This window comes from Hordeum vulgare, chromosome 6H (genome assembly GCF_904849725.1).
Source record: "Hordeum vulgare subsp. vulgare chromosome 6H, MorexV3_pseudomolecules_assembly, whole genome shotgun sequence".
NCBI lineage: Eukaryota > Viridiplantae > Streptophyta > Magnoliopsida > Poales > Poaceae > Hordeum > Hordeum vulgare.
Genome location: NC_058523.1, coordinates 46,385,421 through 46,400,324, shown reverse-complemented (window position 1 = coordinate 46,400,324; position 14,904 = coordinate 46,385,421). Strand labels below are relative to the sequence as shown.

The window sequence follows — 14,904 nt, the reverse complement described above, 5'->3', positions numbered from 1 at the left end:
GGTTTAACGGTAAAGCATGCCATTTACCTCTCGAGCTAGAGCATAAGGCTTATTGGGCAATCAAAGAGCTCAACTTTGATTTCAAACTTGCTGGTGAGAAGAGGTTATTTGGTATTAGCTCACTTGATGAATGGAGAGCTCAGGCATATGAAAATGCCAAGTTGTTCAAAGAAAAGGTTAAGAGGTGGCATGATAAAAGGATACAAAAGCGTGAGTTCAATGTAGGTAATTATGTCTTGCTATATAATACTCGTTTAAGATTTTTTGCAAGCAACCTTCTCTCTAAATGGGAAGGTCCCTACATTGTTGAGGAAGTATATCGTTCCGGTGCCATCAAGATCAACAACACGGAAGGTAATTTTCCGAGAGTGGTAAATGGGCAGAGAATCAAGCATTATATCTCAGGTACTCCCATAAATGTTGAAAGCAATATTATCAATACCATAACTCCGAAGAAGTACCTAAGGGATATTTATTACCCTATTTCAGACTCCGAAAACGAAGAGGTATGTGATTCTGTAAGTAAACAGACTCCAAAACTTTTCCAGTAGGAACTTTTCTCTGTTTTGGAATTTTTGAAAAAATAGAAAATTTTAAAGTAGTCTTGAAAGCGCACGAGGAAGCGACAAGCCTGCCAGGCGCGGGCCAACCCCCTGGCCGCGCCTGGGGGGCTTGTGACCACCTCGTGTGCCTCACGGACTCCGTTTTCTTGCGGTGTACTCCTTCTGGTCGGAAAAAAATCATTGTATATTCTCCCGAAAGGATTGACCCTCGTATCACCCAAATTTCCTCTGTTTTTGTTTCGAGTCTGTTTTCTGCCGCAGATTTAGAGCAAGATGTCGTCTCAGGAATCTGTGGGGGAGAACGATCTCCCTCAAGTCTATGGAGAAGTAAATGCTGATCTGAAAAGAATGGAGGTCATGGAGGCTAAGGAAAGGCTACCTAAAGAAACCAAGGGCAAAACTAAGGAGGAGAATCAGGCATGGTACAAAGGGCAATCTGTGTTCAACAAGGAAGAAGTTGAAGAAGTGGATTTCCTTCAACCCTACCTCCACCTACTGTCTCCATCCTTGATTGAACTCTTAAGGTTTTGTGAAACAACTCGTGTTCGCAATACTTTTCTCCCTCGTGAAGTTGTTTTGCTGGAGAAACATATCATAGAGCTCCAAGGTATAAATCAAAGATTGATGGCCCTCTTGGAATCAAAGGACAAAACAACTCCACTACCATCACCTCCAAAGGAAGACAACTAAGCATGGGTACGGGCAATCCCCTTGGCTTGTGCCAAGCTTGGGGGAGTTGCCCCGGTATCGTTTCACCATCATATCTTTTGCCTTTACCTTTTCTTAGTTCGTTCCTTTTTGTTTTTATCTTTCTCTAGTAGAATAAAGGTCTTAGTGTTTTAGGCTTGAGTTTTTCTTTGTGTCACCCCCGATGTATTCGAGCTCGTGAGCCTTATAATAAAGAGAGTTTTAGTTAAGGGCCTTGCTTCATGCCATGATCTGAAAGAAAAGAATGATAAAAGAACAGAAGGATGAAAGATCATGTAATGATCTTATGGAAAGTGATGGCTTCACATATAAAAAGTATGTTGATTGAAACTTGTCGAGGATAGATAAACGTAGACCTTGGTCATTGTTGCAATTAATAGGAAGTGATAAAGAAGGAGAGGTTCACATATAAATATATCATCTTTGACACCATCTATGATTGTGAACACTCACTAAACTATTACATGCTTAGAAGTAGATGTTGGACAAGGAAGACAACATAATGAATTGTGTTTGCTTGGTTCCGAACAATGTTATATGATTAGAGATCCCTTAGCATGTGACGATTTCTTCCACCTCATATTAGCCAAAACTCCCGCACCAAGTAGAGATACTACTTGTGCATCCATAAACCTTCAACCCAGTTTTACCATGAGAGTCCACCATACCTACCTATGGATTGAATAAGATCCCTCAAGTAAGTTGTCATCGGTGCAAGCAATAAAAATTGCTCCCTAATATGTATGTTCTATTAGTGTGTGGAAACTAAGCTTTGTACGAACCTGTGATGAGGAAGACATAAAAGCGACAGACTGCATAATAAAGTTCTTTATCACAGGAGGAAATATAAAGTAACGTTCCTCCACACTAAGAGGACACACATCCAAACCTCAAAAGCGCATGACAACCTCTGCTTCCCTCTGCGAAGGGCCTATCTTGTACCTTTACTTTTTGCCCTTGAAAGAGTCATGGTGATCTACACCAATTCCTTATTTCGCCTTTATCTTGGCTAACGTCATATGCTAAGGAAAGATCTATATTCATATGTCAACTTGGAGGTAAGCATTCATGAATTACTATTGTTGACATTACCCTTGAGGTAAATGGTTGGGAGGCGAAACTATAAGCCCCTATCTTTCTCTGTGTCCGACTGAAACTTTGATCTCATGAGTACCACGTGAGTTGTAGAAATTGTAGAAGACAAAAAGGATGATTGGGTATGTGGATTTGCTTTACAAGCTCTTACTTGACTCTTTCGATGTTATGATAAATTGCAATTGCTTCAATGACTAAAGGCTATTGATTGTTAATTCTCAATAAGGTTCTTGATCCATACTTTACTTTGTGAAGGAATTGTCACTTTAGCATGAGAGATTATATGATGGTATTGTTGTTCTGAATATGATCATGATGCCTGCATGTCTGTATCTTGTTTTGTCGACACCTCTCTCTCTAAACATGTGGGCATATTTATTGATCTCGGCTTTCGCTTGAGGACAAGCGAGGTCTACGCTTGGGGGAGTTGATACGTCCATTTTGCATCATGCTTTCATGTTGATATTTATCGCTTTATGGGCTGTTATTACACTTCACGATACAATACTTATGCCTTTCTCATTTATTTTGCAAGGTTTACATGAAGAGGGAGAATGCCGGCAGCTGGAATTCTGGCCTGAAAAAGGAGCAAGTTTGAGATACATATTCTGCGCAACTCCAAAAGCCGTGAAAATCAACGAGGATTTATTTTGGAATTTATAACAAATACTGGGCCGAAGAAGTGCCAGAGGGGAGCGAGCAGGAAGCCACAAGCCTGCTAGGCGCGGCCTACCCCCCTGGCCGCGCCTAGGGGGCTTGTGAGCTCCCAGCTGGCCCTCTGGCCCCCCTCTTTTGCTACAAGAAGGGTTTCGTTCCGAAAAAAATCAAGAGGAGGCTTTCGGGAGGAATCGCCACCGCCACGAGGCGAAACTTGAGCAGAACCAATCTAGAGCTCCGACAGGACGATCCTGCCGGGGAAACTTCCCTCCCAGAGGGGGAAATCATCGCCATCGTCATCACCAACACTCCTCTCATCGGAGGGGACTCGTCACCATCAACATTTTCATCAGCACCATCTCATCTCCAAACCGTAGTTCATCTCTTGTAACCAATCTCCGTCTCGCGACTCCGATTGGTACTTGTAAGGTTGCTAGTAGTGTTAATTACTCTTTGTAGTTGATGCTAGTTGGATTAATTGGTGGAAGATTATATGTTCAGATGCTTGATGCTACTCATTACCTCTATGGTCATGAATATGATTATGCTTTGTGAGTAGTCACTTTTGTTCCTGAGGACATGGGATAAGTCATGATATAAGTAATCATGTGAATTTGGTATTCGTTCGATATTTTGATGTGTTGTATGTTGTTTTTCCTCTAGTGGTGTTATGTGAACGTCGACTACATGACACTTCACCATTATTTGGGCCTAGAGGAAGGCATTGGGAATTAGTAACTAGATGATGGGTTGCTAGAGTGACAGAACCTTAAACCCTAGTTTATGCGTTGCTTCGTAAGGGGCTGATTTGGATCCACTAGTTTAATGCTATGGTTAGACTTTGTCTTAATTCTTATTTCGTAGTTGCGGAGTCTTGCGAGAGGGGTTAATCATAAGTGGGCTGCTTTTCCAAGTAAGGGCAGTACCCAAGCGCCGGTCCACCCACATATCAAACTATCAAAGTAGCGAACGCGAATCATATGAACATGATGAAAACTAGCTTGACAGAAATTCTCATGTATCATCGGGAGCGTTTTACCTCCTATAAGAGTTTGTCCAGGCTTGTCCCTTGCTACAAAAGGGATCGGGCCACTTTTCTGCACCGTTGTTACCTTTGATACTTGCTACTTGCTACGAATCATCTTACCACACAACTTTCTGTTACCGATAATTTTAGTGCTTGCAGAGAATACCTTGCTGAAAACCACTTGTGAGATCCTTCTGCTCCTCATTGGGTTCGACACTCTTACTTATCGAAAGGACTACGATAGATCCCCTACACTTGTGGGTCATCAGGATCATATGTTGTTTGGCTGCCCCTTCACAATGAGCTTTCGGTGTAGTGTGAATGTGGACATTGTGTTGGGGAACGTTGCATGGGAAACAAAACATTTCATATGCACACGAAGACCTATCATGGTGATGTCCATGTACGAGAGGAGATTAGATCTACGTACCCTTGTAGATCGATAAGCGGGAAGCGTTAAGAAACGCGGTTGATGTAGTGGTACAACTTCATGATTCAAATCACCGCCGTCCCACGATCCGTTTCGATCTAGCACCGAACGGACGGCACCTCCGCGTTCAGCACACGTACAACTCGATGACGATCTCGGCCTTCTTGATCCAGCAAGAGAGACGGAGAAGTAGATGAGTTCTCCGGTAGCGTGACGGCGCTCCGGTGGTGGTGATGATCTGCTCCTGCAGGGCTCCGCCCGAGCTCCACAGAAATCCGATGTAGAGGAAAAACTATGCGGAATAGGTTTGAGTTGCACGTGGCAAAGTTGTGTCTCAAAAACCCTAAAACCACCAGTATATATAGGAGGAGGGGAGGGCTAGCCTTGGGGCACAAGGGCCCCAAGGGTGCGTCGGCCGAAGGGAGTGGAGGACTCCTCCTCCAATTCGGTTTGGGGAAGGAGGAGTCCTCCTCTTCCTTCCCACCTCCCTCTTTCCTTTTTCTTCTTCTTTCCTTTGGTATTTTCTCTTGTGGCGCCATAGCTCTCTTGGGCTGGCTCCACCAGCCCACTAAGGGCTGGTGCGCCACCCTAGGGTTACTGGGCTCACTCCCGGGTGGGTGGGCCCCTCCTGGTGAACACCCAGAACCCATTCGTCACTCCTGATACACTGTCGGAACTGCGTGAAACCTTCGGTGACCAAATGAAACCATCCTATATATCAATCTTAATTTCCGGACCATTCCGGAAACCCTCGTGACGTCCGTGATCTCATCCGGGACTCCGAACAACATTCGGTAACCACACATATAACTCATCTATACTAAAACATCATCGAACCTTAAGTGTGCAGACCCTGCGGGTTCGAGAACTATGTAGACATGACCCGAGACACTCCTCGGTCAATATCCAATAGCGGTACCTGGATGCCCATATTGGATGCTACGTATTCTCCGAAGATCTTATCGGTTGAACCTTAGTGCCAAGGATTCATATAATCCTGTATGTCATTCCCTTTGTCCTTCGGTATGTTACTTGCCCGAGATTCGATCTTCGGCATCCGCATACCTATTTTTAATCTCGTTACCGGCAAGTCTCTTTACTCGTTCTGTAATACAAGATCACGTGACTTACACTTAGTCACATTGCTTGCAAGGCTTGTTTGTGATGTTGCATTACTGAGTGGGCCCCGAGATACCTCTCCGTCACACGGAGTGACAAATCCCAGTCTTGATCCATACTAACTCAAAGGACACCTTCGGAGATACCTGCAGAGCACCTTTATAGTCACCCAGTTACGTTGTGATGTTTGATACACACAAGGTATTCCTCCGGTGCCAGTGAGTTATATGATCTCATGGTCATAGGAATAAATACTTGACATGCAGAAAACAATAGCAACAAAATGACACGATCACATGCTACGTTTATAGTTTGGGTCTAGTCCATCACATGATTCTCCTAATGATGTGATCCAGTTATCAAGTGACAACACTTGCATATAGTCAGAAAACCTTGACTATCCTTGATCAACTGGCTAGCCAACTAGAGGCTTGCTAGAGACATTGTTTTGTCTATGTATCCACACATGTATGTATGTTTTCATTCAATACAATTATAGCATGGATAATAAACGATTATCTTGAAACAGGAAATATAATAATAACTAATTTATCATTGCCTCTAGGGCTTATTTCCAACACATTGTTAGTGTCTTTGTCACGGACATGGCTGCCCCTGGCCAGCGCCGCTGCCTCGGTCGTCGACTCTGGGGTGGAGTTTGTGATAATGTGCTACTGGCACATGTGGAAGCTTAGGAACGCGGTTGTCTTTCAACGCCAGCTGTCGTCCCTTAGTCTCATGAGGATGCGATGTTGTCGTGCGAGCGCGTGCCGGCGGCTCGGCGCCATCATCTGCCTTCCTGGCTTAGTGTTCTCCCTCCTAGATGCCTCTCCCCCCTCCTAAATTGTGGTGTGTGTTTGTGTAACTATCTCGGATTTTAGCCCACTTTGATCAATATATTCAGGTGGGGGAACACACCCCCCCTCGATTTGAAAATTCAAGAAAAACATGGAAATTATGTACTACTTTGATTGATGACCTTAAGATCGGTGGACCAATTTCAAGAAATCAGTTCTTATCTTTGTTCATTTGTAGAATGATATGTTCCTCTGCCTACCTAATGATCTTCTTTGGTAGCATCTACCTTGGTAAACAATATTTGCCGAATGAACTAGTACGATCCTCAACAATGAATAAACATATAAGAGAGAAACAATAACCACATGAACCATTTGAAAATGAAAACATAAATCCCGGTTTAATCAACACTAATTGTACATACTCGCGTGAAACGAGCCGAACCAAACCGTACCACCGTTGTTTGCGACCGTCCTCAACCAAGATCGAAGAATTGGGTGTCGGGTAAATTTGGTCAAAAATAGTGTGAATGAATAGAATCGGTCTAAAATTGTTGAACTAAGTTTGTCCAAAATGAATAGAAACAAGTAACCACGTGAACCATTTTAAAAATGGAAATATAAAATCTGATTTACTCACGTTGTTTGTGACTGTCCTCAACCAAGTTTAGAAAATAGCATTATACTCTATAAACCATGTTTGATCGGATAAATTTGGTTTAAGAAAAAACTCCGAACGAATTGAACCGTTCTGAGAATGCTTGGCCGGGCCAAGTCTATCAAAAAACGCCCGACCGAACTGCATCAAACTAAAAGTACTCGACCGATTCAAACTGGTCCGAAAAATGCCCGGCCGAGTCGAATCGGTCGAAAAATACCCGACGAATCAAAAATTGGGGAGAAAAATGCTCGACCGTTGGTGTGAGAAATATTAATAGCACACTCAATGAGGTCAAATGAATTAATTCAGTAGGAGGAGTACAACTGAAGCTGCGGAGTCGACCGTTGGGCCTCGCTCGGATCCACGAGCCGAGCGGCTGGCAGTGGCCGGAAGCACGTGGGGGCCGGTCGTCGAAACCGAGCGGCGAGCCGCGGTGCGTGGCCCCCACCGCCCAGCGTCATCAAGAAGCGAGCGGCGAGTTGCGGGGGCACAAGCACAACCTTTCCTAACCCAAAGTGCCGTTGCGGCCTCACTCACTCACCCCGCTCCCCCCTCTCCACGCGCACCCACCCTGCCGGAGAATTCAAACGGAAGCGCCACCAACGGGAGCAGCAGAGGCCTCCTCCTCCTCCTCCTCCTCGCGCGCGCACCGGCGGCGGCGGCGGGCGTCCTCGGATCGATCGCTGTCCCGGTGAGTGGTTTCCCTCCCGATTCGTCCGTGTACCTCCCATCTGGCTTCTGCGGCTCCAAGCAGACCGGCCGCCCGGGGACGGGAGGCGGAGCCCTCTTTGAGGCCGCCCGGTGCTCCGATCTGCGGCGGCGCCGGTGGCCGTCGTACGTGCCGTGCGCACGACCGATGAATGAGTGGACGCCGGCTTTCCCGACTCCCCCCGTCAGTTGGTGCTGCGGATTTGGAAAGTAGTTCCCGGAAGCGCTCTTTTGTTTCTGTAATCCGTACAATACGCGTTGCTGCTAGCTTTCCTTTTCCTCTCCGTGATTGATTGCGCGGTCCAGTCATATATACTAGTACAGTATTAGATCGGGTGGCATGCGATTGTGATTTGTGACCCGCGCGACGCAGTTAGGACGGGCTGCTTATAAATCAAAATCCGTTTCGTTCCTGCTGGCAACGCTATCTGGATTTGCTTTATGTTATCGTCTGCTCGTCGCTCATCCAAATGAAGAAGAGCCGGATCTGCGCTTGAATTGCCGTTTAGCTGAATCTGGCGTTCCCTTTCGAACGATCATACCCAAAAAAAATTTTTAAAGTAGGGAACTGCTGTAAGCTAGGTAGATCGCTTGTGTAATACTACTTCCGGAAGTAAATTTCTTCTCAGGCCCCCAACAATGTCTTCAATTTTCTTGGCAATTTGTCCACTATTTGTGTTTATGATGAATGATGATGAGCTGCCACTTCATTTCATATGTTCTCAATCTTATTGTTCTAGCAATTTTGAACCTGACCGTTGTTGCATTGGAGCAGATCCTGGCGTCCCTTCCCACAACAACTTCTTGAGAAAGCTGGATAATTGCCATTTTGCACATCCTTCCTGGGTCCACTTCACATTGAAGGCTTGACTGAAGGGCCTCTGTGGTTTTCCATAGACCTCGAGGATTTTACAAAATGAGTGCATCAAGGCCGCCAACGCCAAGCACCCCTGCGTCAAGGATTCAACGCACACCAATGGTTACCCCTGGTGGCAGCTCCAGGGCTCAGGAGGAGAAGATCCTTGTCACCGTGAGGGTGCGACCATTGAGCAAGAAGGAGTTGGCCATGAAGGACCCCAAGGTGGCATGGGAATGCACTGACAGTCAGACAATCTTATACAAGGGTCCACCACAGGACCGGGCAGCACCCACCTCTTACACTTTTGGTACACTGTCCAACGATTCATCACTGAATAGCTGAAGCAATTCTGTATCGTAAAAGTGACCTTCTGATTAACCATTTAATGGCCGTATCTCCTTGCAGATAAGGTGTTTGGGCCAGCATGCCAGACAGACTTGGTTTATGAAGATGGAGCTAAGGATGTTGCTATGTCTGCATTGACAGGCATTAATGGTAAACTGTTGCGCACTTTGTAGCTTGGTGGTAATGGAACGTAGATCTGTGAGTGAACCTTTCATTGTCTTGATTTTGCAGCCACGATCTTTGCTTATGGTCAGACAAGTAGTGGGAAAACATTCACCATGAGAGGTGTGACAGAGAGCGCTGTCCGTGACATTTACAAACACATCGAAAACGTGAGTAGTGGCAAAGCATCTACCATCTGTCTTTTATTAAGCTCAGTTGTGCACATCTGTTGAAGCAAATCATTTTGCGCAGTTATCCAAGAATATTTTCTAACAAGTTTACAATGGCCGTTTATTGCTTTTATTGATTGCTTAGAATCCTGAAAGGGAATTCATTATCAAGATATCTGCTATGGAAATATACAATGAGAATGTGAAGGATCTTCTACGACCCGACTCTGGGCCCCTTCGCTTGTTAGATGATCCTGAGGTTTGCCATTTTGTCCCAATTAATATACTATAAGTCCTATTTCATGCCGCAGCAATGAAAGAATATATACATGATTAAACAGAAAGGAACCATCGTGGAGAAGTTGGATGAAGAAATTGCCAAGGATAGCCAACATCTAAGGCATCTAATAGGCATTTGTGAAGGTATGTATAGCCTACCATCTGAGAAAAGAAGAAGATGGTGTAGTGATGGTTACCTAATGAGCTTCCAAATAACTGCAGAACAAAGACAGGTTGGGGAAACTGCACTAAACGACGCAAGTTCACGTTCCCACCAAATCATTAGGCTGGTATGTATAAGAAGAACCATTCCGGTTCATATCAATCTTTGAGAGGAAAGCATATAGAGGAGATGGTTAACCTTTCTTTTGTGTATATCTATACCCAGACTGTGGAGAGTAGGCTGCGGGAAGCGTCAGGCTGTGTTAAATCTTTTGTTGCTAACTTGGTAAGCTTGCTTTTCTGCTTTCGGAGCATGGTATGCTGATTATGGTTAATCCGTACAAATTAATTTTCGCTTTGTTCACAGAATTTCGTTGACCTTGCTGGAAGCGAGCGTGCTGCACAAACACATGCAATTGGTGCAAGATTGAAAGAAGGCGGCCATATTAATCGCAGCCTGTTGACTTTGACTACTGTCATCCGAAAGCTAAGGTTTGGATTTCTCAAAAACAAAATTTCCGCCTGTACATCAGAAGTTTGGATCAGATATATTTACTGTTAGTGTTAGTAGCCTCTTCTCTGCACTATCTTGAAATGAGTCCCCAAATTACTCATAACTAATTCGTTAGTATGAATTATACTCCTAACTAATTCGTTAGTATGAATTATACTCCTAATCAATTTTTTGCTAAGCTACTCTTTTAAGTGAAGCACCAAGGTTTTGTGCTTCTAATTATTATAATCTAAAATTGCTGAAATATTCTTGTTAAGCAGATATATTTTTCATGTTGCAAAAGTGGCTAGATCTTCTTCTAGAATGCATAAAATTGCTGAAATGTCATTCATATTATGTGATGTCATTGATATCGGTTCTTGATTTAAGTAGCGAAATCTAATGAGGACAAGCCCATCCTTAGTGGAACTCCAAAAGAAATAATTGTAAACTTACAATACGGCTCAGAGAAGAGAAGTGATCACACATACCCTACCGGGATTCAAAGCTCACCCGCATTCTGCAGCTTAGGGTTTAGGGTTCTTGATTTAAGAAATAATTGTAAACTTACAATACAGCTCAGAGAAGAGAAGTGATCACACATACCCTACCGGGATTCAAAGCTCACCCGCATTCTGCAGCTTAGGGTTTAGGGTTCTTGATTTAAGAAATAATTGTAAACTTACAATACAGCTCAGAGAAGAGAAGTGATCACACATACCCTACCGGGATTCAAAGCTCACCCGCATTCTGCAGCTTAGGGTTTAGGGTTTAGGGTTCTTGATTTAAGAAATAATTGTAAACTGACAATACAGCTCAGAGAAGAGAAGTGATCACACATACCCTACCGGGATTCAAAGCTCACCCGCATTCTGCAGCTTAGGGTTTAGGGTTTTAAGTAGCGAAAATCTAATGAGGACAGGCCCATCCTTACTGGAACTCCAAAAGAAATAATTGTAAACTTACAATGCAGCTCAGAGAAGAGAAGTGGTCACATACCCTACCGGGATTCAAAGCTCACCCGCATTCTGCAACTTTCTTTGGGTGGGAATGCAAGAACAGCCATCATCTGCACCATGAGCCCAGCCCTAACACATGCAGAACAATCGAGGAATACTTTATTCTTTGCGACATGTGCCAAGGAGGTCACAAATACTGCAAAAGTTAACATGGTAAGAGTCGAGTGAGATTGCATTTCACTGTCTTACCTTTTGTTACTGAAGTCAACTCAACACTCCATTGCCCATACAGGTTGTATCTGATAAGCAACTGGTTAAGCATCTACAGACAGAAGTTGCTAGGCTAGAAGCAGAACTGAGGACCCCTGACCGTGCCTCCTCTTCTGATATCCTCGCCAGAAAGATTAAGCAGGTGAGATCACTGACCAATGGTATAATAAAATGCTCTGACTTTTCAAAATTCATTGAATAAGAACATTATCATTTTGTAACTGGTCTAAACAACCATGCAGATGGAAATGGAAATGGAAGAGCTACGGAAGCAACGAGATAGCGCACAATTAGCACTTGAAGAAATACAAAAGAGGACCGGTGATAACCAGCCAGTAAGGCCCTTTCTTCTTCCAAATCTTTTTAAGTTCTGACTTGCAACTGTAAACTAAATATTTTCCGAATCCATGCTTTCATTGTAGGGTTGGAATCCCTTTGACTCACCACAAAAGACCAGAAAGTGCCTCACATTCTCTGAGCCAAGTAATAAGATTAAGTTAAGGAGCTCAGTTAGACAATCATCCACTGCTCCGTTCATGTTAAAGCATGAAATTCGCAAGCTTGAGCAGCTACAACAACAACTTGAAGTTGAAGCGAACCGAGCAATTGATGTACTGCACAAGGAGGTTGAATGCCACAAACATGGGAACCAAGATGCAGCAGAAACTATTGCTAAACTTCAGGCAGAAATCAGGGAGATGCAATCTGTTAGATCTGAGAACAGAGATGTTGAGATGGTTACAGATGAAGGAAATGGGTCTGATTTGAAAGATGAAATTACTAGACTTCATCTGCAAGACAGTGACATTGCCAAACTTGAGGCAAAACTAGAAAATGTACAGAGATCTATTGACAAATTGGTAATGTCACTTCCAAATGTTGAGACTACTCCAAATTCCAAGAGATCAAAGAAGAAGAAGAGGATGCTTCTTCCACTGGGTGTAAGCAACAGACCAAATCTGATCAGAGCACCTTGCTCTCCCCACTCTTCTAGCAGGCCTTTGGAGTCCGAAGTTGAAAATAGGGCTCCAGAGGGGGACAAGGTGTCCCACGAGGGTTCAGAAAAGGCTACTCCCACCAAGAGTGAAGACACTGGGGATTTATCATCACGTGATGAAACTCCACGCGGCAGGCGATCCAGCTCAGTGAACATGAAAAGAATGCAGAAGATGTTCCAAAATGCTGCCGAAGAAAATGTGAGAAGTATTAGGGATTATGTCACTGAACTGAAGGAGAGAGTGGCGAAACTTCAGTACCAAAAACAGCTACTTGTCTGCCAGGTTCCTTATTTCTGATCTCACTTTATCTCTCACACACATTCAGTTTGTTATGTTGAAAGATTGTTTTACTTCCCTGCTAAAACATGTTCTATTGGAATATTCTTACAGGTATTGGAGCTGGAATCTAATGAAGGCAAACCAAATGAGATGGATGAAGATCAAGTGGAAAATGCCGGATCTCTGCAGGACGGTCCTGAATCATGGGAGATATTATTTAAGGAGCAGATGCAGCACATCATACAATTGTGGGATCTCTGTCATGTATCAATCATACACAGGACCCAGTTCTACCTGTTATTCCGAGGGGATATGGCTGATCAGATATACATCGAGGTTGAAGTTAGAAGATTGGCATGGCTGCAGCAGCATTTCGTTGAGGTCGGTGACGCAAGCCCTGCTGCACTTGGTGATGACCCTGCAGTTTCTCTAGCCTCAAGGTAAAGATGATGACAAGACAACATGCTGTCTAGTCTCCTTTCGTGATATTGCTGTCTTGCCTTGCTATCTGCATCATTCAACTCGCCCCGTGTAGGTGTTATTTGTCTCCAAATGGTTTTCTTACTTACAAATTCCATCCATTTGTGCATTGCTGCAGTATGAAGGCGTTAAGGAATGAGCGAGAATTTCTTGCGAGAAGGATGGGCTCAAGGCTGACAGAAGAGGAGCGGGAGCGCCTCTTCATCAAATGGCAAGTCCCCCTCGAAGCGAAGCAGCGGAAGCTGCAGCTTGTGAACAAGCTCTGGGCAGATCCCAACGACAAAGCGCACATTGAGGAGAGCGCCGACATAGTAGCTCGGCTGGTTGGCTTCTGTGAGGGTGGGAATATCAGCAAGGAGATGTTTGAACTCAATTTTGCGCTCCCTGCGAGTAGGAAGCCATGGCTGATGGGCTGGCAGCCAATCTCGAACATGATCAAGGAGAAAACTCGCCAATTGGTTTCTACTCCATTACAGTGAGGAAAAAGGAGCTGATATTTCATACTGGGGATGGGATTCGCCAAGGTGAACTGCATTGAGCTTTTTCTGTGTTGGTCGAGGAAGTCTGTGGAATTTGCTTGAGATATGTAGATAGCTCAAAATCTTTGTTGGTGAAGGAAGGCTGCGAAATTTGCTTGAGATATGTAGATAGCTCAAAATTCTTTAGAATGTTTATGACTTGTTGTCATCTACATTCTGCATGTATTAATTTTGTAAGAATGTTCATAACTTGTCAGTGATCATTGGATGAAAATAACTTGTCAGTGCTTAAAAGATTTTGTTGTTCAATCAGGTGGAGCATCAGGTTGATTTCTAGGGATTAACGTTTCATGTTCAGTATGCAAAATTTTATTCTTTAAAATTTCATGTTCTAGGGATTAACGTTTCTTAGAACTTAGAGCTTTTATTCTTTATAATACGCTGAGGATGTGCATTTTCAGTATTGATTTCAGGCCAAAATTTTGCATGCACTACTTTTGTCAATACTCACAAAAAAAAAATTCAGACCTTTTTGAATGGTTTTCTAATTTACTATTCACCAAGCTCAAATGAGCTCAGGAGCAGAAACTCCACGTCCGTGTGATTCTTCCAATCTATACCTACTAATAAAGGAAATGGGTATTCTTAGTACGTCAATATGCTATTTTATAAAAATCCTCTGATGTTTTTGACATTAAACCCGCGGTACATATTAAATATTTTTCTAAATACTCATATCTTCTAAACCGTAATTCTAAATTTAACATGTTATATATGGATTTTTATTTAAAAATATGTAGAATCTGAATATGATGTTATTTTTCCTATTAACATTTTTTTAAATATTACCTAGGATGTAATCTTAATCAATAATGCATTATCCGTCTTTCTTTCATACCGGTACTGATTTGAATTGTGAATGAATATCTCAGCAAAATCAGGATTGGAGACGAAATTAAAGATCACTTGACTGTTTCTTTGTACATGTATTAAATCTATATATTTACGTAGAAGATCCGTGGAATCTTGAACTGCATTTTTGTAGGCAAAGATCATGTTTGTTTAGATCATAGCTACAAATACTTAAATTATAGACTATTTTTTGTAAATTAAGAGTCTGTAGTATTCTTTTTTTCCGTTGCAACGCACGGAATAATAATGGTAAGCTTAGATGTGTGATAATATATTACATCTAGATGTAAAA

At 43.2% G+C, this 14,904-nt stretch overlaps 1 protein-coding gene across 1 annotated transcript; it reads left to right on the top strand.

Moving 5' to 3' along the window:
• Positions 1-7,551: 7,551 nt before the first annotated feature.
• On the top strand, positions 7,552-13,994 carry LOC123401544 (kinesin-like protein KIN-7A). The gene is made up of 15 exons (XM_045095371.1): positions 7,552-7,748; positions 8,541-8,931; positions 9,030-9,119; positions 9,201-9,301; positions 9,447-9,560; positions 9,643-9,724; positions 9,803-9,870; positions 9,969-10,028; positions 10,110-10,234; positions 11,209-11,407; positions 11,487-11,606; positions 11,707-11,799; positions 11,887-12,744; positions 12,853-13,181; positions 13,340-13,994. Exons 2-15 carry the CDS (start codon positions 8,682-8,684, stop codon positions 13,698-13,700), a joined length of 2,850 nt encoding a protein of 949 aa, XP_044951306.1. The 5' UTR covers positions 7,552-7,748; positions 8,541-8,681; the 3' UTR covers positions 13,701-13,994.
• The last annotated feature ends 910 nt before the right edge of the window (positions 13,995-14,904 follow it).